The following is a 26,285-nucleotide window of genomic DNA, read 5'->3' on the forward strand; positions in this document are numbered from 1 at the left end:
TCCCCACTGCCTGCCTGGCTTTGTAGAGCTTATTTTAGTGGCAAAAAAATCTGCACTAGAAATCCAGGCAAACAATGGAGAAACACGAGGAACGTATCAGTCTCTTCGCCAGACCTGGAGTAACGTGGCACTATCCCAGTTCCAAGAGTGCCACCAGCAACAATCTCAAATTGCCCTGTCACGTGCTCCTCCCTCCCGTACGTCCGAGGTGGGAGCTTACGCTGCCTCTTTACAGTGCGAGGTTGGGAGGGCGATTGCCGTTCTACTTGTTCTCGCGTATCAGAGGCGCCGCAGCGGGCCGGTTGCTATGGTAGCGCCCTAGCGACACGATCGGGCCGGGAAGGTTTTGAGTGCCTGGCGCGCGCTGCTGGCGTCCTGAGTGAGGCGCCTGCAGCTGCTGAGGAAGAAAGATGTCGGGCGCCGGGATGCAGGATCACAGGAAACAGTTCATCCTCGCCACCAGCGAGAACTACTTCGGGCTCCCCTTCTCGGACGGCGAGGCCTCGGCCCTGAGCGGCAAAGAAATCAACAACTTCCTCGATGACGGGAATGAGTTTGTTCTTTCCGTGAGGAAATCAGGCCAGCGACTGATTTTCTCTAACCAGGTGAATCCTCCAAGGGTGACGGACTTATTCTTTTACTTGTCGGCTTGTATATAAAAAAAACTCCATCCTCTTATAATCCTCTCTTCCCCCCCCCCCCCCCCCCAACAAAAATGGTGCTTGTGCGAGCCACACCTTTACATTGCTTTAACCACATTTTAAATTCATGAGGAAAAGCAAAATGTTTTCTGTCCTGTCCACGGATGGACCTCAAAACCCTTATTATTGCTTTTTCTCACATGGTTATAGAAAGGAAGATAACTTTCAATATATTAAGCTGTAAAACTGTGTCCCAAGTCAAGTGGTCTCCGTTTTACTAAAGAAGGGCTAGTCTGGGAAACCGATTGCTTCCCATCTGGGTTTTTTGCATTAGTGATCCCCATCTAACAGGCCGATACAGAATGGTGTGCTCGACGAAGCGCACTGTTTAGTCCCCATTTTACACGCGCTATTATTACCCCTTATACTCAGGCCGATTCAGAAAAATGCGCGGGACTAGCTGGCAAGCGCCCGCTCTCCTGGCACGCGCACAGGCCACTCTCCTGGGCGCTATTCAGGAGGGTGGCCTATGCAAATTAGGGCCTGCTGTAAAACAAGGCGCTAGGGACACTAGCGCGTTCCTAGCGCCTCCTTTTTGACAGGAGCAGCGGCTGTCAGCGGGTTTGACAGCCGATGCTCAATTTTGCCGGCGTCGGTTCTCAAACCCGCTGACAGCCACGGGTTTGGAAAAATTGAGCATCTGTCTTCCAACCCGCGGGCAGATTTGTAATTTTTTTACTTTTTTTTTACTTTTGGGGCCTCCGACTTAATATCACCATGATATTAAGTCGGAGGGTGCACAGAAAAGTAGTTTTTACTGCTTTTCTGTGCACTTCCCTGGTGCCGGCAGAAATTAACGCCTACCTTTGGATAGGCGCTAATTTCTGAAAGTGAAATGTGCGGCTTGGCCGCACATTTTACTTTCTGTATCGCGTGGGAATATCTAATAGGGCCATCAACATGCAAATGCATGTTGATGAGTCTATTATCCCCGCGGGATACTGACAGTAAAATGTGCGGCCAAGCCGCACATTTTACTCTCAGAAATTAATGCCTGCCCATGGACAACACCGGGAAAGTGTACAGAAAAGCAGAAAAAACTGCTTTTCTGTACACCCTCCGACTTAATATCATAGTGATATTAAGTCAGAGGTCCCAAAAATAAAAAAACCTCCAAAAATAAACAAAAGCTGTCCGCTGGCCCGCAGGTTGGAAAACGGACACTCAATTTTGCTGGCGTCCGTTTTCCGAACCTGTGGCTGTCAGCGGGTTCGAAAACCGACGCTGGTAAAATTAAGCTTCGGTTGTTGGACCCGCTGACAGCCGCCGCTTCCGCTAATGAGGAGGCACTAGGGAAGTGCTAGTGTTCTTAGCGCCTCCTTATTAGTGCGGGCCCTAATTTAAATAGAGAATCACGTGCCCAGGAGAGGTGCCTGGGCACGCGTAGGGAGGGTGGGCGCTCAACACGGAGCGCCGGCTCTCCCGTGGGTTTTTTTGAATCGGCCTGTAAGTGTGGAGGAAATAGTGAGCTTGCCTCTGCCCTTCCAGAATGGGATGAATTCCCTTTGGCTCCTCTTTCTCTGCCAGTTATTGCCTTCTGTTGGGATGGCAGAAGGTAGAATCACAGCATATCATTTCCTCGGTTTTGCTGGTTTCCAAAGTCAGTAACATTTTCAATTTTCAAATGTACTATCAAAAGAGAAAATAGAAACAAACGCTTTTTAGTGCTTAAAATGCAGAATTGGAAATTTTTTTTTTAAAGAAAATTTAGGTATCAGCCAAAATTCTCGAGAGCAGGGAAGATATTCTTTTAATCTTTTAAACTTTTTTTATATATCTGTTTGCTTATGTTTTTATTAGCTTTTGATTTTCCCTTCAAAATTTTTATTTATTAATTTTTTTAATTTCAAACATTTATATGCTGCCAATCCATAGCTCTTGGTGGCTTACAATAAAACATACATAAAAATATCCCATTAAACCGCCCCGAGGTGGTTACGTTAGACACTTTATGGGACATGATGGCGGGAGTGATTAACAAATTAAAATGTTTGGAAAATAAGGTTGAGGCAATGAATGTGGGTAATCAAAAAGATGTTTTACAAATCCAAAAACAGATAAAAGAATCTGGTGAAAAGATAAAAAGTTTAGAATTGAAAGATAAGAAAAATCAAGATTTCCAAACAGCAATTGTGAAAGATAGAGATAATATTACAAGGAGAGTTGAAAACCTCGAAAACAACTCCAAACGTTTAAACTTAAGATTTCTGAATTTCCCCAGGAAAATTGGGGAATCCCCTTTAATTTCCTTAAAAAAGTTTCTAATTGAATGTTTGGGTTTTGTTTTAGAAGACTCTCCAGTGATAATAAATTGTTACTTTTTGCCTAAACCAAGGAATCAGGTGGTATTACCATCTGATCAAATGTTTCAGGGAGATTTGACGAATTTTCTTGAGGATTCCGATGCTCAGGTAATTGATAGGGGTACATTGTTGGCAAATTTTTCATCTATAAATGATATAAATTCTCTTATGAAAAAATATTTTGCCAAATTCTCTGTCAATTATCTGGGCAAGGATGTTAAAGTATTCCCAGATTTAGCCGCTTCCACACAACAGAGGCGGAAATCCTTTCTGGGTCACCGCCAGGAGGTTATAGCGTTAGGCTTTACTTTTGCCTTGAGATTCCCATGTAAATGTTTAATCTCAAGGCAGGATGAAGCCTTTATCTTTTTTGTTCCTGAACATTTAAAAAATTTTATAGAACAACGTAAGATCACAACCTCATCCCCTGTGACTAACAATAATTAGAAAATATCCAGGAAAGTGTTTGGTTTAATATGTTAAAGTTTCTTAATAATCTCCCTGTAAATTTCTGATATTCACGCACATCTCTCAAGGTTGACTTGAATAGAATGGTAAGGTAAAGCAAAGTTTTCTTTTATTTTTATATATTGAACATTTTGTTCTTTATCTGTTTAAAGAATGTGTATGCTAACCTGTACCATAATTATTGTGTTATTTAAATCATTTAATTGTGATTTATTGGAAAAACTTATAAATAAAGAATTAAAAAAAAAAAAATATATAAAACCATAAAATGTCATCAAATCAATGTAAAATCAGAAACACTGAGAGCATATCTCTTTATATGACAAAGCAATGATGGTCCTTATTAAGACATGGGTTATTTCTCAGTCTCTAAATGCCAGAGAGAATAAATGCGTCTTCAACAGCTTCTTGAAAGATTTAGTAAATTCAAGCAAAGGTAACTCCACTGGGAGAGAGTTCCGAATAGCAGGTCCAGGCATGGAGAAAGTCCACTCTCAAATGTTGACAAGATGGGCATGTCAGACAGAAGGGACGTTTAACAGGCCTCTTTGCAATGGCCATAGACTCCTCGGAGGGTTATGGTTGATCCATGGTAAGGAGTCAGTTTTCAAAAAATTGTTGGATTAATAAAGCGATCTTAGAATATTTCATTTCCTTAATTCCTTTCCTCGGTGTGAGGTCTTTCCTTGTGGTTGCTTACCTTGAAGACAGTTTTTCTGCACGTTGGGTTTCCAAACTAACACATCGGGTTAAGGAAGTAATTATGGCTGCAGAGATTCCTTTGCCTAAGCAAATTAGACCGATTTCACGAGGGCTCAGGTGGTATCGTGGGTGGAACTTTGTTTATTGTCGCCTGTCGAGATTTGCCGAGCGGCGACATGGTCATCATTGCACATCTTTTTCAAGCATTACTGCTTGGGTGTTCGGGCTTGGGAGGATTCTGCATTTGCGCTGGCAGTGTTGATTGTACCATGGGCAGCCTCCCATCCTGCTCGGGAGTAGCTTTGGTGCATCCCACTGTGGGGATTGGCCTTCCAGAATGTGTACCCGGATCAGTCCAGACACCTGGGTTTTGCCTCCCCTCCAGCAGATGGAGACAGAGAAGTTTTAAAACAACCCTGCCCTATATTCCAAGGTGCCACCCACTGTCCCTCAGTTTTTCTGTGTCTCCAGCAGATGGTGGAGGTGCAAAACCCACAGTCTCTTCTGATTACTTGATTGTAGAAAAATATAGAGTCAGGATTGTAGGATTAGAAAGATAGGGGGTTGTGTGCCTTTAAATTTCTTTAGGTTTAAAAAAAAAACAAAACACAAAAGTTCACTCAACGACAGAGGATTCGTCAGTCTCCCAGGGGGTTGCTAGGTCCTGAGGGGACCATCCCCCCTGGTTGAGACAGCTGCTGCTAAGGGTCGAGGACCCTGTCCCAGTCTGGAAGCAGCCCTGGGGTGATACCGGGGAACCCGACTCACTCACCCCAGCATGAGCAGGAGCTGTTCCATAACTGAGGACAGCAATAGGCAAGTTTTTACTTTTAAAAAAAAAAAAGCAGTTTCATTTTTAAGCGCGCCGACTCTCCTGTACTTTTCTTGTTTCCTGCTGTGCTGCGCCGCTGTTTTCGCCAGTTTTCGATGCTTTTTTTTCTTGTTTTTGATTTTTGTCGAGCCAGGGATGCCCTGGGAATCTTCATGCCGCGCGAAGGCCTATGCACCGATTGCTTCTACGTTTTACCTTGGGAGGGTCGGATTCGAGCACCGCAGCCTGTCACATGGCTGCAGACAAGTTGTTCGGCTCCAACTGATCCGTTCCCGCTGAGCGTGGGAATGGAGGCCAGCTTGGGATCAGTTCGTGCAGCCACACGGGCCGTGATGGGGGAGGGATTTTACCCCCCCTCACTCTCCCCGAAGCAAATCCCTTCTGGGGGGGGCGCTCCTACTGGTCCAGCCTCTCCTGTAGACGAGGATAGCCCTGAGGGGGCTGCGGATTTCTCTTCGGACTCTTCTTTTTCGTCAGAGATCGTTTTGCTGCTGCACAAGGCCTTTAAGGCTAAGAAGACAGGGAGAAAGCAGTCTGCGGAGAATATTTTTTTACAGGCTCTGCACCAAAGGTCACGGAAACGCACCATGTCCAAAGGAGGGTCTTAGCCATTTAAGGGCAAACGGCCCTTACGGTCTGTGCCAGCTGGGATGGACTCGGCCTCCACATCCCAGGAGGATCCAGATCCACAGGCCAAGCCCCTGGGGGGGCTGATGGGGACACAGATCCACAGCAGGACTTGGACCGAGGGTCTCAAGTTGTGGAAGGCGATGACCTGAAGGTGGTTCGCCTCTTTATAAAGGAGGAATTGGGTCCGCTTATCCTGGCCATCCTGGGGGAGCTTGGTTTGGAAGCCCCGCAGGCGGAGTCTCGGCTGGGGGCCATGGACCTGGTGTTATTGGGCCTAAGGGGGCCTGCCATTTCGTTCCCTTTCCATTTCTCGGCAATGGAACTGCTGTTCAGGGAATGGGACACCCCAGACTTGGGGTTGAAGGTCAGTAAAGCTATGGATTAGCTCTATCCTTTGCCAGAGGAGGCGTTGGACCTTCTACGAGTTCCCAAGGTGGATGCGGTGGTTTCTGCCGTCATTAAGAAAACTACCATCCCAGTTATTGGGGCAACGGTCCTCAAGGACCTGCAGGACAGGAAATTGGAGCTTCAGCTCAAGAAGGTTTTTGAGGTGTCTGAGCTGGGTGTGCAAGCGGCAAAGTGCAGTAACTTTGCGTGTGGGTCTTCGCTGGGCGCAGCAGCTCCAGGCCAATGCCGACCTTTCAGAGGGCGAGGCTCTTCAGGCGGAGTGGTTGGAGGCGGTTATTGCTTACAGCGCCGATGCTCTGTACGATCTGTTGCGGATGTCGGCCAGATCCATGGTATCCGTGGTCACCGTGCGCAGGCTGCTGTGGTTACGGAACTGGGCAGCAGATGTCTCTTCTAAGGCTCAGCTCAGCTCGCTGCCTTTCAAAGGAAAATTGCTGTTTGGCAAGGATTTGGAGGATATGATCCAATCTCTGGGGGAGAACAAGGTTCATAAACTGCCAGAAGATAGGCCCAAGTCGAGAGGTTCCTTTATAGCTCGGTCCTGTTTCCGAGGGAATAAGAGGCCCCGGCCGGCACGATCGTCTGGTTCGTCCTTTCGCCTGGGTTCAAGTAGGCCGCAGTCATGGTCTCAGTCCTTTTGAGGAAGGCGTTTCGGCAGACCCAGAAACCCCCAGTCGGCATCTGGAACTCAGTCATCACAATGAGATAAGGCCGGCCCATTCCTTGGTACCGATAGTGGGGGACAGGCTGTCTCTCTTTTTCGAGGAATGGGCCAAGCTGACATCGGACCAGTGAGTCCTCACCGTGATAAATCAGGGTTACGCTTTAGATTTTGTACGGTACCCTCGGGACAAGTTCCTAATCTCCCCATGCGCGTACCAAGAGAAGTGAGAAGCAGTACAAGGTATGCTGCAACGCCTGCTGGACTTGGGAGCTATTCGCTGGTTCCGCCAGCAGAACAGTGGAGGGGCCGCTATTCCATTTACTTTGTAGTTCCCAAGAAGGAAGGCACTTTCCGTCCGATCCTAGATCTCAAAAGGGTCAACAGATGCCTTCGGGTGCCTTGTTTCCGAATGGAAACTCTTCGGTCAGTCATCGCCTCGGTAAGAAAAGGAGAGTTTTTGGCTTCTCTAGATCTCACGGAGGCTTATCTCCATATAGGCATCAGGCCGGCCCACCTGAGGTTCCTCTGGTTCTGCATACTGGGTTGTCACTACCAGTTCCGAGCTCTGCCTTTCGGGCTAGCTACCGTACCCCGAACTTTCACCAAGATAATGGTTGTGGTAGCAGTGCAACTCCGGAGGGAAGGATTGTTGGTACATCCCTATCTAGACGACTGGCTCATTTGGGCGAAATCCGAGGGTCTGTGTCGGTCAGCCATCCACAGGGTGCTGCAACTTTTGAGATCGCTCGGCTGGGTAGTCCATGTTGCCAAGAGTCGCCTGACTCCTTCTCAGTCCTTGGAATTTCTGGGAGCCCTGTTCGACACGGAGCAGGGGAAAGTGTTCCTCACTACAGAGTGTGTGGTCAAGCTGCAGGGACGGTGAGGGACCTGTTATCCAAATGAGTGCCCAGATTGAGAGATTACTTGAGAGTTCTGGGATCCATGATGTCCACCCTGGAGTTGGTTCCTTGGACCTTTGCCCATATGCGTCCATTACAATCAGCATTGTTATCCTGGTGGAATCCAATTTCTGAACAGTTTCACCTGCCCCTTCCTCTTACGGATTCAGCGAGGAGCAGTCTAGACTGGTGGCTTGTCTCAGACCATTTGGAACGTGGTGTGTCCCTGGTAATGCCTGACTGGACGGTGCTCACCTCAGATACCAGTCTCTCCGGTTGGGGAGCAGTTTGTCTGGGGAAGTCAGTGCAGGGGCGGTGGTCCCAAGAGGAATCTCAGTGGTCGATCAACCGGTTGGAGACCAGAGCGATGTACCTAGCTTTACAAGCCTTTCTGCCGTTCCTTCGGGGGAAGTCTGTCAGAGTGTTGTTCGACAATGCGACCACGGTAGCCTATATCAATCGCCAAGGGGGAACCAAGAGCTGGCCAGTAGCAGCGGAGGCTGCATTGCAGCATCCCACATCACTGGCATAGACAATGTATAGACAGACTTCCTCAGTCACCACAGTCTCGATCCCGGGGAATGGGAGTTGTCCGATGATGCGTTCCAGCTCATATGTGACATGTAGGGCACGCCATGTATGGATCTGATGGCCACATTCAAGAATGCCAAAGCCCCACACTTCTTCAGTCATCGCAGGGAGACAGGTGCCGAAGGTGTCGATGCTCTGGTTCTTCCCTGGCCAGTGGACGTCTTGCTGTACGTGCTTCCTCCATGGCTCTAATCGGCAAAGTGGTCGGCGTATAGAGCTCCATCTGGCGGCGGTGGTTCTAGTTACTCCAGAGTGGCCGAGATGTCCTTGGTTTGTGGATCTGCTTAATCTGTCCGTTGAGGAGCCCCTTCAGTTTCAGGACTCCATGGCTCTCCTGCATCGAGGGCCCATTTGTTTGGAAGAGGCGGATTGCTTTGGACTAGTGGCATGGCTTTTGAGAGGCAGCGTTTGAAAGGCAAAGAATATTCTGACGTGGTGGTAGCTACGTTGTTGCGTTCGTTCAAACCATCTACTTCATTGGCTTGTGTCAGAGTGTGGAAAGCTTTTGAAGCCTGGTGCCTGGACTGCGAGGTACATCCCTCGTGAGCGTTGGTACCGGACATCCTGTTTTTCCTTCAAGCAAGTCTCTGTAAAGGTTTGTCTTGTAGTTCTCTCAGGGTACAGGTGACGGCGCTCGGTTGTCTGCAAGGTAGGATTCAGGGGGTACCGTTGGCATTGCATCCGGATGTGGCTCGGTTTCTTCGAGGAGCAAAGCACTTACGTCCTCCACTCCACCATTCGTGTCCTTCCTGAAGCCTGAATTTGGTCCTTTCAGCTTTGAGTTCTCCATCTTTTGAACCTCTAAAGTGGTTGACGCTGAAGGATCTCATGCTGAACGTAGCGTTCCTGGTAGCTATTTCGTCGGCCTGTCGGGTTTCAGAATTACAGGCGCTGTCGTGCAGAGACCCTTTTTTATGGATTTCGGATTCCGGGATTTCCTTACAGACAGTTCCTTCTTTTCTTCCGAAGGTAGTGTCGTCTTTTCACTTGAATCAGTCGATAGATCTTCCGTCCTTTTTGGATTTGGACTGTTCGGATCCGGTCGCTAAGGACTTATGGAAGCTGGAGATACGCAGGGCTCTGCTATGATATCTCGAGGCTATGCATTCCTTTCGAGTGTCTGACCATCTCTTTGTACTGTGGAGTGGTCCAAAAAGGTATAATATGGCCTCTAAGACTACGATAGCTCGGTGGCTGAAGGAAGCTATAAGTTCTATGTATTTACTGTGTGGTAAGATGGTACCGGTTGGACTTCATGCCCATTCTACCCGCTCACAGGCTGCTTCCTGGGCGGAATGTGAACAAGGGTCGCTCCAGGAAATTTGCAGGGCGGCTACTTGGAAGTCCTTACATACTTTTGCCAGACATTACAGACTGGATGTGCGAGATCCGGAGCCTGGGGGATTTGGAGAAGGAGTGCTCCAAGCGGGCCTCTCCGGTTCCCACCCTAGGTAAGCTAGCTCTGGTACAACCCAGGTGTCTGGATTGATCCGGATACATACAGGGAAAGGAAAATTGCTTCTTACCTGATAATTTTCGTTCCTGTAGTACCACGGATCAGTCCAGAGCCCCACCCGTTGTCTGCACAAAAGTAACGGAGAGTCCGCTCGTTCATCACCTCTTTTGGTAATTGTACTGCAATCTGTTGATTGCTTGTTCTTTTGGTTTGGCGAGTTCTGTTCCCAGTTGGGGGTTGGTTGAGCCCTTTTTAGATATGGAACTGTTTTTTTAGCTATACATAGTTTGGGTTTTGATCCATTCTGCTTTGATACTGAGTAAGACTGAGGGACTGTGGGTGGCACCTTGGTATATTGCAGGGTTGTTTTAAAAATTCTCTGTCTCCATCTGCTGGAGGGGAGGCAAAACCCAGGTGTCTGGACTGATCTGTGGTACTACAGGAACGAAAATTATCAGGTAAGAACCAATTTTCCTTTCAAGATGAGGTACTTACAGAGTTTGTAGAGGTATTAAAGCAAGGAAATTGGCCGAAAATTCTTTAGATCCAAGGGGTTCCTACCCAGATTAAAAAACAAAACACGTTTGTCTCCAGATCTGCACTTTAAGACCTGTCCTTGCACAGGAATTGAACAGTTTTAAAGCCAGTTACTTACTGTTGGTCCACATTTTATAATTTTTGCAGGACAGATGTTATCAAGGCCTGTGAACTTGCCAGTCATCATGGTCTTCATGACATTTTTTTTCCTTTTCTGTCATTGTGAACTGGTCACTGAAGTTATTCTTGATGATTTTGCTGTTTCTTTTTGTACTTTTTGGTAGTTTGCCGATTTTAAGCAGTTAGTGTGCTTTCTGGTTAGTTGTTATGTTTCAGTAGTGATCTGCTTTCTGTGGTTTGTTGCACACGATCCTCCGACACAGTGGCAATGGCCGCTCTGTCGGACGCCAGCCTCTTGGGCTGGGGTGCGGTCTACCTTTCTCAATCCACCCAGGGAATGTGGTCGCAGACTCAGTCGCGCTGGCACATCAATCGACTGGAAACCTTGGCGGTCCGCCTGGCTCTTCAGGAGTTCCTTCCCCTGATCTGCGGCAAGGAGGTAAGAGTCCTGTCCGACAACTCCACCACAGTGGCCTCCATCAGTCGCCAAGGGGGCACTCGCAGTCCCCTGGTAGCCTTGGAAGCCAGCCGTCTCTTCTCTTGGGCGGAGCGTCACCTACAGTGCCTTGCGGCCTCTCACATAGCAGGCAAAGAAAATGTTCAAGCCGACTTCCTCAGCCGGCAGTCGCTCGATCCGGGAGAGTGGGAGCTCTCGGACGCGGCCATGGCTCTGATAGTGGACAGGTGGGGTCCTCCTCACCTCGACCTCATGGCGACTCTGCGCAATGCCAAGGCCAATCGGTTCTTCAGCCGCTGGAGGGAGCACGGCGCAGAGGGCGTGGATGCTCTGGCTCTACCTTGGCCAGCGGACGTCCTTCTGTACGTGTTTTTCCCGTGGCCACTGGTGGGGAAAGTTCTCAGGAGAATTGAGCTCCACCAGGGTCCGGTGATTCTTGTCGCTCCCGAGTGGCCGCGAAGACCGTGGTTCGCGGATCTCATCAATCTAGTGGTGGACGGGCCCCTGCGCCTCGGTCATCTTCCTCGTCTCCTCCGGCAGGGGCCTGTATTTTTTGACCAGGCCAATCGCTTCTGTCTAGCGGCCTGGCTTTTGAACGGCGTCGCCTGAGGCGCAAGGGTTATAAGGAGGAGGTCATCTCCACCCTGCTGCGAGCCCGGAAGCAGTCGACTTCTCTGGCCTATGTGCGCATCTGGAAAGTTTTTGAGTCCGCGTGTGCGGAGTCTGGTGTTCCGGCATGCTCCGCCTCGATTCCTCTGGTCCTTTCTTTTCTTCAGAAGGGTCTCTCTAAGGGCCTCTCCTTCAGTTCTCTACGCGTTCAAGTCTCTGCGCTCGGCTCTCTCCTGGGTCGGGTGGACGGTCATTCCTTAGCTGCTCACCCGGACGTGATTCGTTTCCTGAGGGGTGTTAGGCACCTTCGTCCCCCCTCTTGTGCCACGTGTCCGTTGTGGAGTCTCAACCTAGTCCTTCGTGCTCTCTGTACGGCTCCTTTTGAGCCTCTTCACCACGCTACGCTCAAGGATCTAACACTCAAAACTGTCTTTCTGGTCTCTTATCTCCTCTGCTCGCTGGATTTCCGAGCTCCAGGCGCTGTCCTGTCGGGAGCCCTTCTTGCGCTTTTCTGATTCCGGGGTTTCTCTCAGGACATTTCCTTCCTTCTTGCCTAAGGTTGTCTCCGCTTTTCATGTCAACCAGTCGGTAGAACTGCCCGCGTTCTCTCCGGAGGAGATTGCGGGTACGGCTGGTGGCGACCTTCGTCGGCTAGATGTCAAATGAGTCTTGCTTTGCTATCTCTAGGTCACCAATGACTTTCGCATATCGGACCATCTCTTTGTCCTTTGGAGTGGTCCCAACCGGGGTAAACAGGCTTCTAAGACCACGATTGCGCGGTGGTTGAAAGAAGCCATTTCCTTGGCATATCTTTGTCAAGGTCGTCCGCTTCCTGAGGGTCTGAAGGCCCATTCTCTGCGTTCTCAGGCTACTTCGTGGGCGGAGACTCAATCTGTCTCCCCGCAGGAGACAGATTGAGTCTCTGCACACTTTTGCTCGGCACTACCGTCTGGATGTGCATGCTCCGGTTTTCGGTTCCTTTGGGCGGCAAGTGCTTCGAGCGGGACTGTCTCGGTCCCACCCAGTTTAGGGAAGCTTTGGTACATCCCACTGTCTGGACTGATCTGGGTACGTACAGGAAAGGAAAATTAGTTCTTACCTGTTAATTTTCGTTCCTGTAGTACCACGGATCAGTCCAGACGCCCTTCCCTGTCTGTCTTTCTGTCCTCTCGAAGCTTGTTTTCTTGCAGGTTTGCAGATTTTCATATTTCACTTTGTGCAAGATTACTGAGCAATTACACTGGAAGCCTTGGTCATTTTTATACCAAGTTTATGCAAGAGCGTATGGTTATACCATGTTTCTACTTTTTTCTATAGTTGCTCCTTTGAGCTTTATGGTTACTTGCTTGACCCTATTCTTGGGTTTGTTGTTTTTCTTCTTTGACATACGTTATACTGAAGGGTTAGAGGATAGGCTCTGTCCTGATATAGGGCATCCTTCAAGTTTTAGTCTGTCTCCACCTGCTGGAAAGGAGGCTCAACCCACTGTCTGGACTGATCCGTGGTACTACAGGAACGAAAATTAACAGGTAAGAACTAATTTTCCTTTAATTTGCATTCCTCACATGAAAGTATAAAGAAACAGAATATCCTACCAGTCAATCTGGTCTGGTAAGTATCTTCATCATGATCATGTAAAAATGAATTACCTGGGTGAGAACTAATCTGTAATATGTTTAAACAAAATAATACAATTACTGTCCAAATATAACTACTTGCTGTTAGTAATTTTATAGAATACCATTTTATTTTATTAGTACAAATATTGGGGACTTGGTGAAACCTGATGTGCAGTAATGCCAGCACAAATTCAAGAGCTGTTCCCCCTTCTAAAATGTATATAAAAGCAAGAATGCGTTTGGGCACCAAGGAAAACACATTCTGACAATAGAATATATTTTTGAGCTTTTAAATGGCTGTTCCTGGTTCACAGAAGTCATTTTGGGTCCTGGAATACCCATGCAGTTGCTTCTATTTTTTAGTGCTGTTTTTTCTAGTATTCAGTCTTCAATTCTGAATCTTAGAATTACTGCTGTTTGTGCCTAGATCCATTTTTAGGTTCCAGTAAATAAAGTATGATATGGCATTACTTTTTTCAATTTTGTATTGGTATTCTGTCATCCTTCAACCTATGAACTCCCCAGCACTTACTAACTGAACTAGTTTGATTAAGAAGAGGCAGAGCTTGTCTCTTTCGCCATATTTTAGACTTTGTGTTTATTAGTACTATTACAACTACTATTATGTATTATTTATATAGCACTAGTAGATATATAAAGTGCTTTAGAACATAAGCACATAAGAAATTGCCATGCTGGGTCAGATGGGTCCATCAAGCCCAGAATCCTGTTTCGAACAGAGGCCAAACCAGGCCACAAGAACCTGGCAATTACCTAAACACTAAGAAGATCCTATGCTACTGATGCAATTAATAGCAGTGGCTATTCCCTAAGTAAACCTGATTAATAGCCGTTAATGGACTTCTCCTCCAAGAACTTATCGAAACCTTTTTTGAATCCAGCTACACTAACTGCACTAACCACATCCTCTGGCAACAAATTCCAGAGCTGTATTGTGCGTTGAGTGAAAAAGAATTTTCTCTGATTAGTCTTAAATGTGCTACTTGTTAACTTCATGGAATGCCCCCTAGTCCTTCTATTATTCGAAAGTGTAAATAACCGAGTCACATATACTCGTTCAAGACCTCTCATGATCTTAAAGACCTCTATCATATCCCCCCTCAGCCGTCTCTTCTCATGACATTTTCCCTCCCACAACTTTTTGACCCATTTTTGTCTTTGTTAAAAGCTGCTGCTTGTGGTCCTTTGTCTTGAGACTATGGTGCTCTCTACGAAATAATGCAGAATCAATACAGCTCCAGGACAGGATCCAACTTTAGATCTTATATCCATGTCTCCTCCATGGCACACTATCAAACCAGTTTGCAAAGTGATTTTTTAAGATTTAGTTTTGTGAAACTTAGTTCCTAAGCATTCAGGTAAGTCAGTCACAAGTGTGTTATGCACTTCTGCCAGCAGATGGAGACGGAGCAAAAGCTGACATCACGGCTATGTAGTCCCGCCCCGACATCAGCTCACCAGTATTCTCCATCTCCAGCAGATGGTGGACATGCATTTCCCTTCAGGGGATTGCCTGTGAGCAAAAAAAAAAAACAAGAAGAAAAGAAGAAAGAAGTTGGAAAAGAGATGTCTGTGTAGCACTGCTTGCTTCCTGAGGTGAGACTGTTCAGTCCATCCCTCAGTAAAGTGCCTCAGTCCAGTAGCCTTGATTCGCGTGGACCTAAAGTCCAGTTAGCGGTTTCAGGCTGAGAGAGCTTCGGTGATGAAGGCTTTAGCTCTCTTCCCCTGCAGCCGGGATCCATTCCTGCTCTCAGCCAGGAAGGGCTGAGCTTACGTTTTTAGGGAGTTCTGTGAGGTGAGGAGAGAGTGCAGGCATGTGGGTTAAGCAGCCGATTGGCTAGGCCTGCGTGAGGTAGGCCGCAGGGTATTTTTGCACACTTTTTTACTTCAGACCATTGGCGAGTGCTTGCGCGTTCTGGTGTGATCCCATTCTCGTTTGTGCATGCAATTGGGCATTCTTCCTTCTGCATGCACATCTTGTGCGCCCAGTTTAGGCATCGGTCCTGGGCTTTCAGTTTGGGCAACCAGTAGGTCCAGCGGCCTAGGCACGTGGGCTTGTATGCACATTTTTTTTTGCGCTCATATTAGGTGTGCTTATATGCGCTGGAAGGCTAGGTATGAGCCTTCCTTGGACTGTGCGCTTATAGCATGGCTCCTGCAGCGAAGAAACCTCAGCACCTTTCTGTCTATGCTGCCTGCCACATTAGAGCCATTCAGCTGGAGCTTTCTTTAAGCCTGTCTCAGCGCTGCCTGGATGCTCCGGGAGATATGCCTCCTTCCGATTTTGCTGACGATGGGCCATCTCCACTGTCTGAGGGGAATGGGGCTGAGGGAGACACTGCAGGGGTCTGTCCTCTGATTGGTCTGCAGGTCGAGTCCTCAGGATACTAGCACGCAGGACGTCAGGTTCAGGCCTATGGGGTCTGGAATGGACCTGACCTCCTTGTCCTAGGAGGAATTTTTCCAGGGATTGCAGACATTTTTACAGGGCCGGTCTGCTGAAGTGACAGTTCCTACTAAGGTAGGTCCAGTTGTTCTGCCTGCTTCCACAGTCAAGTGCTGTAGTGCAGTGTGGTCTGACAGCTGGAATGTAGGTGGATCATGATGATATCGATGATGAGGGGGGCTCTCCTGGTGAGAAAGGAGATATTTCCCCAGATTTGGAGCCATATAGAACTCTTCTGTGTTTCTTTCAGAGAAATGAGTTGCTGGGCCTGATATCTCAGACCCTGAAGACCCTCAGTGTGGCTGGGCCTGACTCCTTGGGGAAGTAGAAGGAGGATCTTGTTTTGGTCTCCTTGCTCCAAGAGTTTATTGATCTGGAATGGAATGCGCCAGAAGCATCCTTTAAAGAACGATGCGTCTTAGCAGGTTTATACCTTTTGGATCCGCAGGACACAGAGCAGTTGTGGATGCCTTGGTGTGTTCGGTCACACCAGTGTGTCGCCAAGCACCAGCAGGTGTGTTGTGGCTTCCCAGTGTCCCACTGCCCCGTTGTACTTCCCTTCCTCTCCTCCATCACAGCGAGATGCAGATATTCTTCCACTAACACTGCTGTTGTTCCTTCCAGTCAGGAATGGAGCAGCATTAGTGGAAACTGTCAACATCAGTGGCATGACTCTTTCTTCTTCCCACCCCTATGGCCTAGAACAGGAAGTGATGTACAGTGGGGCGCATGGGAAGAAGAGAAGATCATGCTGCATAAAATACCGGCAGTAGCACGGGCCCAGAGCAAAATGAAGCGCATTCGTCGATCAGTGATGGGAGAAAGAACAGAGTTAGTCCTCACAGCTGATAGAATTCTTCTTCCTTGGGCTGTAGGGCCTGGAAGAGGAAGCTACTGCAGCTGCCATTTGTGCTGGGGAGGGGGAGTCATGAGTGAGAGCGAGCCAGAGGGAGGGAGAGAGAGTATGTGTGTGTGAGATTGAGAGCTTGTGTGTGATTGAGAGCATATGTGTGAGTAAGAGAGAGCATGTGTGTGATTGAGAGAGCTAGTCAGGGAGGTGATGTGCTTCTGTGACAGAAAGATAGACTGGTCAGGGAGATAATTGGTGTGCATGAGGGAGACAGACTGGTCAGGGAGGTGACGTGTTTCTGTGGCAAAGAAAGATAGACTGCTGAAGGAGATGATTGGTGTGTGTGAGGGAGACAGACTGGTCAGGGAGGTGACTGGTGTGTATAAAGGACAGAGACTGGTTAGGGAGGTGACTGATGTGTATAAGAGAGACTGATCAGGGAGGTGACTGGTGTGTGTGAGGGAGAGAGAAAGATTGGTCAGGAAGGCAACTGGTGTGTATGTGAGAGAGCTAGAGACTCGTCAGGGATGGGACTGGTGTGAGAGAGAGATACTGTTCGGGGAGGTCACTGGTGTGTAAGAGACAGAGACTGGTAAGGGGGTCTAATTGGTGTGTGTGTGTGTGTGTGTATGTGTGTGAGTGACTGTTTGTGGACTCTAAGGAAGAGGACTGTGAGGACAGAGCTTCAGCAGTCACTGTTGCTTTTGGTGTGTGCTTCTGGCCTGCAAGGAAAAGGGGTAGGAGAGTTGCTGGAGAGGGTAAGTAAAGGTGGCTTTTTAAGTTTATTGATTGACCGCCATTTTAATTATTGGGTATTATGTGATATGTCTGCTGTTTGAAATATTTTATTGGTATTTGGACAATTTAAAATAATTTTATGAGTTTTTAATTGTTGGATGTTATTCTGTTTTTCAGCTGTTTTGTAACATTTATTAGTATAGTTTTACAGTTATTTCTATGTGTGGATCTTTAGCAGCTTAGCTTCTTGTTTTCCTAATAGGAGATGTATTAGAGTTTAGGGTCTGGTTTAATATTTGTAGTGTTGCTGTTTGAATTTGTTCCATAATGCAGGTGTAACTTTGTGCGGATTAGTTTGTGTGCATTATTGCAGATCCTGGGACTATGTTAGGTGCTATATTTCTCTTTCCATTTCTTCAGGTTTGCTCTACATGCAAAGTGGCTTTTTTTGGGTTTCTATTCCAGTTTCTGTCTCCATATTTATAACTTGTAATCTTTCTGTACTTGGTGAATGTCGTTTTTTGTGTGTGACCAAGGTGAGGTATTTTACTAGCATGTAGGCATTTGATTCAATCTTATTTGTTGTGTTTTCTCAATTGGGCATGCATTGGTGGTAAATTACTGTCTTTTTATAAGAAGGGCTATTTCGCCTGGTAGTAGAGGGAGTTTGTTTTGCTTTTACTGAGATGTCACCAGAACCAGAATATCTTTTTTGTATGGTGAATTGTACAGGTAATGCTCTAGTTCTGCACCCATTTTTGGGGATTGAGGGGGATCCTGTGGATGCAGAGTGTATGTTTACATTTAGCCTTGTGACGGTCACATGTCCGTGTGTCACACATGTGAGAACCATCTGTCAGGTGTGTTCTGACCAAAAAAAGGTTGAGAATCACCACAGTAGAGGGAGGTGCAGCTCTGATGGATGCTCAGGATAGGAGGATTGAGGCTATCTTGAAGCAAGCCTTTGTGGCAGTGACAATGAACTTGCAAATTGCTTCTTGTTGTGCCTTGGTAGCTTGGACTACCTTGTGGCTTTGTCAAGAGTCTGGTGGTGTTGGGTCTGATTTAGGACCTATGATTTAGGCTCGCTTTTGTTTGGCAGTGAATTATAAAGAATGGCAAGTAAATGGGGAGAGACGCAGGTCCCCGCGTTTGCTGGAGGATAAGAAGCCAGTTTCCCAGACTTTTTGGGTGAGTGGCTGCTCTCGAGACTACCAGCCCAGGACTTTTTCCATGGTCATGGTAGTGGTAGTGGCGGCCCTTTGCTAGGAGAGCATTCTAGTTCACTCCTTTCTGGATGACAGGTTGATTCGAGCCAAAACATTGGAAGAGAGCCTTCGTGTTTCCCGCAAGGTGGTTTCCTTGCTACGGGAACTAGGCTGGGTGGTAATGTGGCCAAGAGCAATTTACAGCCATTTCAGATTCTGGAGTATCTCAGGGTTCGATTCAGTTCAAGGCAGGGCAGAGTGTTTCTGCTGAAATCTCGGATGCATTTGTTGATGCTGCGAGTTTGATCCCAGTGGAACTCTGTTCGTCCAACCATGTGGTCATGTTTACAGGTTCTGGAGTTGATGACTACCACATTGGAACGCACATATGCGTCCTCTGCAGTGTGCCTTGCTCTCCTGATTGAGTCCACAGTTGCAGAACTATGCGGTGAGGCTGCTCCTTCCGTTAGAGGTTAGGTTACACGTGGACCATCTCAGGAAGGGAATCTCCCTGGTGATGCTGGATTGGTTGTTAGCCATGACAGATGCGAGCCCCCAGGGCAGGGGGGCTCACTGTCAGGAGTTGGTGGTGCAAGGACACTGGAATGCAGTGGAACATTAACAGACTGGAATCACAAACAATTTGGTTGGAGTGCCTGGGGTTTGCCGAGTGGCTAGAGGCTTCGGCGGTCCGAAAAATGTCCAACAATGCGATAACGGTGGCTTACATCTATCTTGAGGGAGGAACATCAAAAGGTGTAGGAGGAGATAGATGCACTTATGGCATGGATGGAGCAACGTCTCCTAAGCATATCCGCCTCTCACATTTCCAGAAAGGACAATATCAGAGCTGACTTCCTCAGCAGGACAAGCTTAGACCAAGGAGAATGGGAGTTGGCAAGCGAGGCCTTTCAGCTCCTGGTGGATCGCTGAGGCCTACCGGATCTAGACCTGTTGGCGAACTTTAACAACGCGAAAGTTCCATGCTTCTTCAGTCGCAGTCAGGACTCAAAAGCAATGGGCATAGATGCTCTTGTTCAGGAGTTGCCACGAGGTGCCCTGCTATATGCGTTCCCATCTTGGCCTTTGATAGGCAGGCTGGTACAAAAAATTGCGAGTCAAACCAACACTGTCCTTTTAGTGGCTCTGGATTGGGTTCGAAGGCTGTGGTACATCGATCTCCAGAGACTTCTGGTGGGCAGTCCCCTCTGGCTACCAGCTTGGATGGATCTATTACGTCAGGGGCCCATTCTGCATGAGGATCTTGGTCAGTTCTATCTTACGGTTTGGCCATTGAAAGGGCTTGGCTGTTGACACGCGGTTATTCGCCTTCTGTATTTCCACTCTTCTTCAGGCCTGGAAATTTTCTACTTCTCTAGCTTCCGTTAGAGTTTGGAGGGTCTTTAAGGCCTGGTGTTCTGAGTGAGGTACTCAACTGCTCAGGGTGAATATTCCTTTGATTTTGGAATTTTTACAGGACGGCTTGCTTAAGGGTTTGGCCTTTAATACCTTGAAGGTTCAAGTTGCGGTACTAGCTTGTTACGTGTCCTGTTTCTTGTGGGTAGTAAAACATCTTTGTCCCCCGTTGCAATTTCTGGTGCCTTTGTGGGACTTAACTAGGTCCTCGAGTTCTTGGTGGGTCCGACTTTTTGATTACTGTGTACTCTTTCCTTGCGGCTACTTACTTTGAAGACAGTTTTTCTGGTAGCAATCTGTTTGGCTTGTAGCAATCTGTTCGGCTCTTTCCTGCCGTAAGTCTTTTGTCCCTTTGACTCTGGGTGCGGTTCAGCTTCGGACTGTACCTTCCTTTTTGCCCAAAGTGGTTTGAATCAGTCCATTTCTCTGTCTGCCTTGGACAGGGTCAGAGATGAAGCTGAGTACCACCTTTTGCGTTCCTTAGACATCAAGTGTCATTTACTGTGCTATTTGGAGGTGACTAAGATTTTTGGAAGTCTGATTGCCTGTTTGTGCTCCATGGTGGAGGTAAGCAGGCAGCATCAACAACGAGGGCAACGATTGGCCACTGGGTTAAGGAAGTCATTACGGCAGTCTATGTGGCTGCTGAGGCTGCCTTACTGAAGCAGATTAGACCGCATTCCATGAGGACTCAGGCAGTATCTTGGGTGGAGCTTCGTTTGTTGTCGCCTGCTGAAATTTGCCGAGCGGCGACATGGTCATCTTTGCACACCTTCTCCAAGCATTGGATGTTAGGGCTAGGGAGGCAGCTGGTTTTGCGCGGGCAGTTTTGACTGGGCTTCTGGCAGCCTCCCACCCCTTTTGGGATTAGCTTTTGTACATCCCACTCAGAGTGATTGACTTACTGAACACTTAGGAAGGAGAAATTACTAATTACCCGATAATTTCCTTTCCTTCATTGAAGGGTAGGTTGTCCCAGACCCACACTTGGCTGCCGAATTTGAATTTTGTGGTTAGCCTTCTTAGGGTGAGAGATGCAAAGTATGATTCCTGATTGTCCTGGATAACTGGTAAGTGACTTCTCTAGCTCTTAGTTTGTTAGATATTTTCCTTCTTTTGGCTGAACTCAGTGTTCCTGTTGGTTGAGAAGCACGAATGTTTGCCTGTTGCTAATAATGTTCAAGTTTAATTAGGTTTGTCCACAGTTTGGCTTTTCCAAAGAATACTGGTGGGCTGATGTCGGGGCAGGACTATATAGCTGTGATGCCAACTTTTTCTTCATCTCCATCTGCTGGCAGAGGTGCATATCCCTCTTGTTGGGATTGATCTACCCTTCACTAAAGGAAAGGAAATTATCAGGTAAGTAGTAATTTCTCCTTGTTCAGGTATTGATATTATTATGTTTTTTTCAGAAAATTTGCTCTAATGGGCTCATAATAAAATAATAAAGATTGGCTATTTTATGCCTGGTGAGAGTAAGACTGATTTTTGTTTTTTGTAGGTTGATGCTGGTGATACAAAAGATAAAGTGCTGGTTTTCTTTAAGCTGCGCCCTGATGTTATTACAGAAGACAATTTGCATGATAATATACTTGTTTCGTCTATGTTAGATTCGCCGATAAATGCTCTTTATCAAGCAGTTCGACAAGTATTTGCACCAATATTGTTAAAGGTAAGCTATGTGCAGAGCCATAGAAACAAGTGCAGGTGCAGAAAAAGGCTTCTCTAAAGTTTTATGACCTTTTCATATTTTCTTGCTCTTTTTCTTTTTTCTTTGCTTTTTTTTCTTTATTTTTTCTACAGTATCATGTTTTGAGGACAGTTTAAAAGTTTACACAGTGGCATGAAACACAAATGATTTTTTTTTGTCTTATGTGCACCAACATATAATCTGCAATTGCATGTAATGTTACTATATGTAATTTATCCAAGTATTTTTTATTGTATCTTTTCTGAAGTGCAGCATGGCCTGTTACATGTAATGGATGGTGAAAAAACACCTACACAACAGGATTTGTTTGAAAATCCCACAATAAATTTAACTGAGTTTCAAGTATTAAGATTAAATAAGTATGTGGATCATACTTAAATTAGATTAAATTAGAATGTGGATCTTTGAAACTTTTTTCGGTACAGTTGTAGCTCATTGGGTGAAATATCGAAAAACTCACTGGGACAAAGATAGGGTCACTAAATTATTTAAGGCCTGGTTTACTAAGATTTTTTTTCTATTCTATGTCTATGGGGAAAAGCTTTCTAAATCATGCCTATGATGTCATTTTTAGAAGCCCATTAATAAAGCTTTGAAACCAGCATGCCTGCCATAAATGTATCTATTCATGTGTTAGAAATAAGAAACAGTTTCACATATTTGAAAAGGCCAATTAGATTATTGCAGAATTTTATTCTGCATATACAGTGATGCATGTTTTGTACAATGTATAGAATGCAATGTGTGATAACATAAATTGGCACCAATATGTAACATAGTAATGATGGCAGATAAAGACCATCTAGTCTGCCCAGCAATTTGCTTATGGTAGTAACTGCTGCACCATGCAGGTTATCCCCATGATTTCTGTTAAGGGTAGTAACTGCCTCTCTGTGCAGGTTACTCCCATGTAGAAATGTTATACCATCCCTTTCTTCAAATCTTTAGGGATCCGCAGTGTTTGTCCCATGCCTTTGTGAATTTATTAACTGTTCTCGGCTTCACCACCTCTTTGGGAGGGCAGTCCAGGCATCCACCACCTTCTCCATGAAGAAATATTTCCTGATATTGGTTCTGAGTCCCCTCCCTGTAGTTTCATATTGTGACCCTTAGTTCTATTGTTTCCTTTCCAATGGAAGAAGTTTGAAGTTTATGCATTGTTAATACCTTAAACTGAAAACCAATATAAAAGGTGTAAATATCTTTCTTGCTATATGGTTTGTCCAATATCTGATTAAAGAGACATATGCCACCTCTTAGGCTATGTCTTAACTCGAAGTATATACCGTTTTTAAGTTTTTGTTGAATTTTTGTGATGCAATTTAAAAAGACAGTCTTGGACAAGTGCAAGAAAATTCTTAAACCTTCTCCAAAAATGTAGTGCAGTCAAAAGTCCAAAACAAATGCAAAAAAGTTCTTAAACCAGGGGTAGGGAACCTATGGCTCGCGAGCCAGATGTGGCTCTTTTGATGGCTGCATCTGGCTCGCAGACAAATCTTTAATAAAAAGTAAAAATCTAACAAAACCCCCCACCCTCCTGATGCCCCCCAAAGTTAATTTACTACAACCCCCCACCCTCCTGACCCCCCCCCAAGACCTGCCAAACATCCCTGGTGGTCCAGCGGGGGTCCAGGAGCGATCTCCTGGACTTGGGGTGTCGGCTGCCAGTAGTCAAAATGGCGCCGACAGCCCTTTGCCCTCACTATGTCACTGGGGTCGACCAATGGCGGCAGTAGCCCCTGTGACATAGTAAGGGCAAAGGGCCGTCGGCTGCCAGTAATCAAAATGGCGTCGACGGCTCTTTGCCCTTACTATGTCACAGGGGCTACCGATGTCATTGGTCGACCTCAGTGACATAGTGAGGGCAAAGGGGCATCGGCGCCATTTTGACTACTGGCAGCCGACAGCCCAAGTCCAGGAGATTGCTCCCGGACCACCAGGGACTTTTGGCAGGTCTTGGGGGGGCGTCAGGAGAGTAGGGGGTTGTAGTTAGTATGGCTCTCACGGAATTACATTTTAAAATATGTGGCATTCATGGCTCTCTCAGCCAAAAAGGTTCCCGACCCCTGTCTTAAACCTTCTCCAAGATCAATATTTCTGGCGGTTAGGGAATATTTAATCAAAGATTTAAGCTTAAAGGCAGCACAAATGGCTTAAAGTTAAATGCAAATTACCTGCTGATGCCGACTTCATGCGCCCGATGCTGGCAGTGTTTCGACAATGATGTCTGCTTCGGGGGCTAGAGAGAGCTTGTACAGAAAATGGAAGAGTTAGCACTGGTAATTCCCAGACAAATACATAGTAATAAAAATCGCTTACTTACTATATTGAAGAGATCTCATCATTTTCCCGTTGATAGCAAGGCTGAATTAGCCATGCTGTCATGGGGATCTGTCAATCAGGTCCGGGAGGCGGAGCTTCATTAAGCAGAGGTTTGGCTTTTTAGTCTCTACGGCTGTGCGTGTGTTCCCGTGCAGGAAAGTAACAGATTCTCCTCAGTCTGTTCTTTCCGCGCGCGGGATCGCACGCGGAGCTACTTTTCTTCTCAGATGTCCAAATCGGGATTCAAAAAGTGTCGCTGTGGCAAGGTAATGTCAGTCACGGATGGCCATGACCGATGTTACCAATGCCTCGGTGCAACCCACAACGCAGGGGAATGCGAATTTTGTGCTCGCATGTCCCCTCGGGCCCAAAGGCAATGGGCCTACTGCATGAAAGAGCTTCTCAGCCTCTCAGAGCCGTCGGAGGCTCACTCCTCGCCGGGACTTGTGAAGAGACCCGCTTCCCCTCACAAGAGAGCGGCTTCATGGGATCCTCATCCCTCCAGGCCTGGAGGGAAAGAGGTAACGAAACAAACGGGGCTCTTGGATCAGGGATCTGATCCAATCGATCGGGATCGATCGACCTTGACAAAACGGCCGGCGCCGCATGTCCGTACGACGCTGTCTCGGGAAAGAACCGTTGAACCAGAAATTCTGGCGCGGAGCCCGAAAACACCAGCGCCAAAGACAGTGCACAGCATGGCGCCGAAAACGTCGGCGCACAGCATGGTGCCGAGAACGGCGAAGCATACTGCGCCGAGGATGTCGGCGCAGACCAGCACGGTGCTGAAGACGTCGGCGCAGGGCACGGCACCGAAGATGGCGGTGCACATGACGGCGCTGAAGAAGTTGGCGCACATGACGGCACCGACGATGTTGGCGCACATGACAGCGCCGGGGAAGTCGGCGGCGAGACCATCAAAAACCCAAAATGGATCAAAGAGTCCATCACGGGACAGGCAAACAAGAACACATAAAAGCCGAAGTGACCTAAAGAGACACCAATCTCCACAATTATCCCATTCCACCTCTTGTGAATCTACGCCACGACGTTCCGAGGCTTCATCAAGGGGATCTAGACCCAAGCATAGGAGAAGGTCTCCAGCAAGGGATAAAACTCAGGTGCCACCAGTGCATATACAACGGCACAAACATCATTCGCACCATAAATCACTTCCACATAAGGCATCAGAATGGGAAGTCAGCCCTTCTACCTCCTTTTCTTCTAGGAGTGAGCATCATAGGGCTCATTCTCATAAGTCGCCCATATATCTCACATCGTCCCATGCATCCATCTCTTCAAATAGTTCTTCTAAAGGAGTGGGTGATACGGTTCACAAACCGGAACATGTTCCACCTCCATTGTCTCCGCCAATACCGGCTGAACCGTCACCACAACATACTGTAAAACCATCATGCCTTCTAAAACGAAGGAGGCTTTTTGGCAATTATCACAATCTCTAGCAGGTTTCTATGAGACTCTAGAAGCCTCTTTCAAAATGTCAAATCAACCATCGAAGGACTCTGAAGAACCGAGAGTTCATCTTTCACCAGAACCATTGGTAGACCCTCCAGTACCACGGGCTCCAGACCGGTCTCCATCTCCACCTACAAAACAGGACACACAGGGGGATTCTACATCTCCTCCTACATCTTTTTCATCCTCGACGGGGTTTCCTTCAGATCCACAAGAACCATATTCTCCACCATAAGATCTCTCATATCCATGGTTTTTGGAGAAGATGGGTACCATCCTACATTTAGATGTACAAAAGGAATCAGATCCAAGATCAGAGACCTTGGGTCTTCTAAAAATTTTTGATGTTCCAGGAGAACCCACTTCATTACCACCACAAGACTTGTTACACAGTGTTCTACAAAAATCCTGGGAAACCCCTCAATCTCTGACAGCAGTCTCATGGAAAACCGACATCAAATTTCGGATGAGGAAAGACCCACCATATGCGCTACCACAACTACCTCATGCGTCCATAATAGTAGAATCGGTGATGCAATGATTCAAAAAATCAAAAAATCATTCCACATATCCACCGACCAAAGACAATAGGTATTTGGACGAGTTTGGCAGGAAAGTGTACCAAAATGCGATGCTAAACACTAGAATTATGCATCACCAATTTTATATGGTACAATATTTATATGAATGTATCCAAGCCATGAAGGGTATGCTCTCCTCCATGGCAGATCAAACACCGCAAACGCTCCATGACATGGAGGAGTGCTCCCGACACCTCCTCTGTTCAGTATATGTAGGACTGGAAACATCATCGAGAGCATCAGCAACAGCCATAGCAGCCCGTAGAATGGCATGGTTGCGCTCCAGTTCCATAAGAGAAGATTTTCACGAAAAACTAGCAAATCTGCCGTGTACGGGAGATAACCTATTTGGTAACCGGTTTCAGGAGATGGAAGGGAAGCTAAAAGATGAAGCTATAGCAGTACAATCTTTGCAATCACAACCTGCTTACTCTACCTCACGACGCTATTTTCCTTATAATCGTCGATCCTCCTACAGTCGCAGACCTTATAGGTCTTATCTGTCTTTCCGTCAATAGAC

At 46.9% G+C, this 26,285-nt stretch overlaps 1 protein-coding gene across 1 annotated transcript in view; it reads left to right on the forward strand.

Moving 5' to 3' along the window:
* Positions 1 to 271: 271 nt before the first annotated feature.
* DYNC2H1 (dynein cytoplasmic 2 heavy chain 1) overlaps positions 272 to 26,285 on the forward strand; it is a 1,848,033-nt gene continuing 1,822,019 nt past the window's right edge. The window contains exons 1-2 of the mRNA XM_029602426.1: positions 272 to 605; positions 21,177 to 21,347. Of these exons, the coding sequence (XP_029458286.1) occupies positions 411 to 605; positions 21,177 to 21,347 (366 nt within the window). The 5' untranslated portion in view covers positions 272 to 410. The remainder of the gene's footprint in view (positions 606 to 21,176; positions 21,348 to 26,285) is intronic.

This window comes from Rhinatrema bivittatum, chromosome 5 (assembly GCF_901001135.1).
Source record: "Rhinatrema bivittatum chromosome 5, aRhiBiv1.1, whole genome shotgun sequence".
NCBI lineage: Eukaryota > Metazoa > Chordata > Amphibia > Gymnophiona > Rhinatrematidae > Rhinatrema > Rhinatrema bivittatum.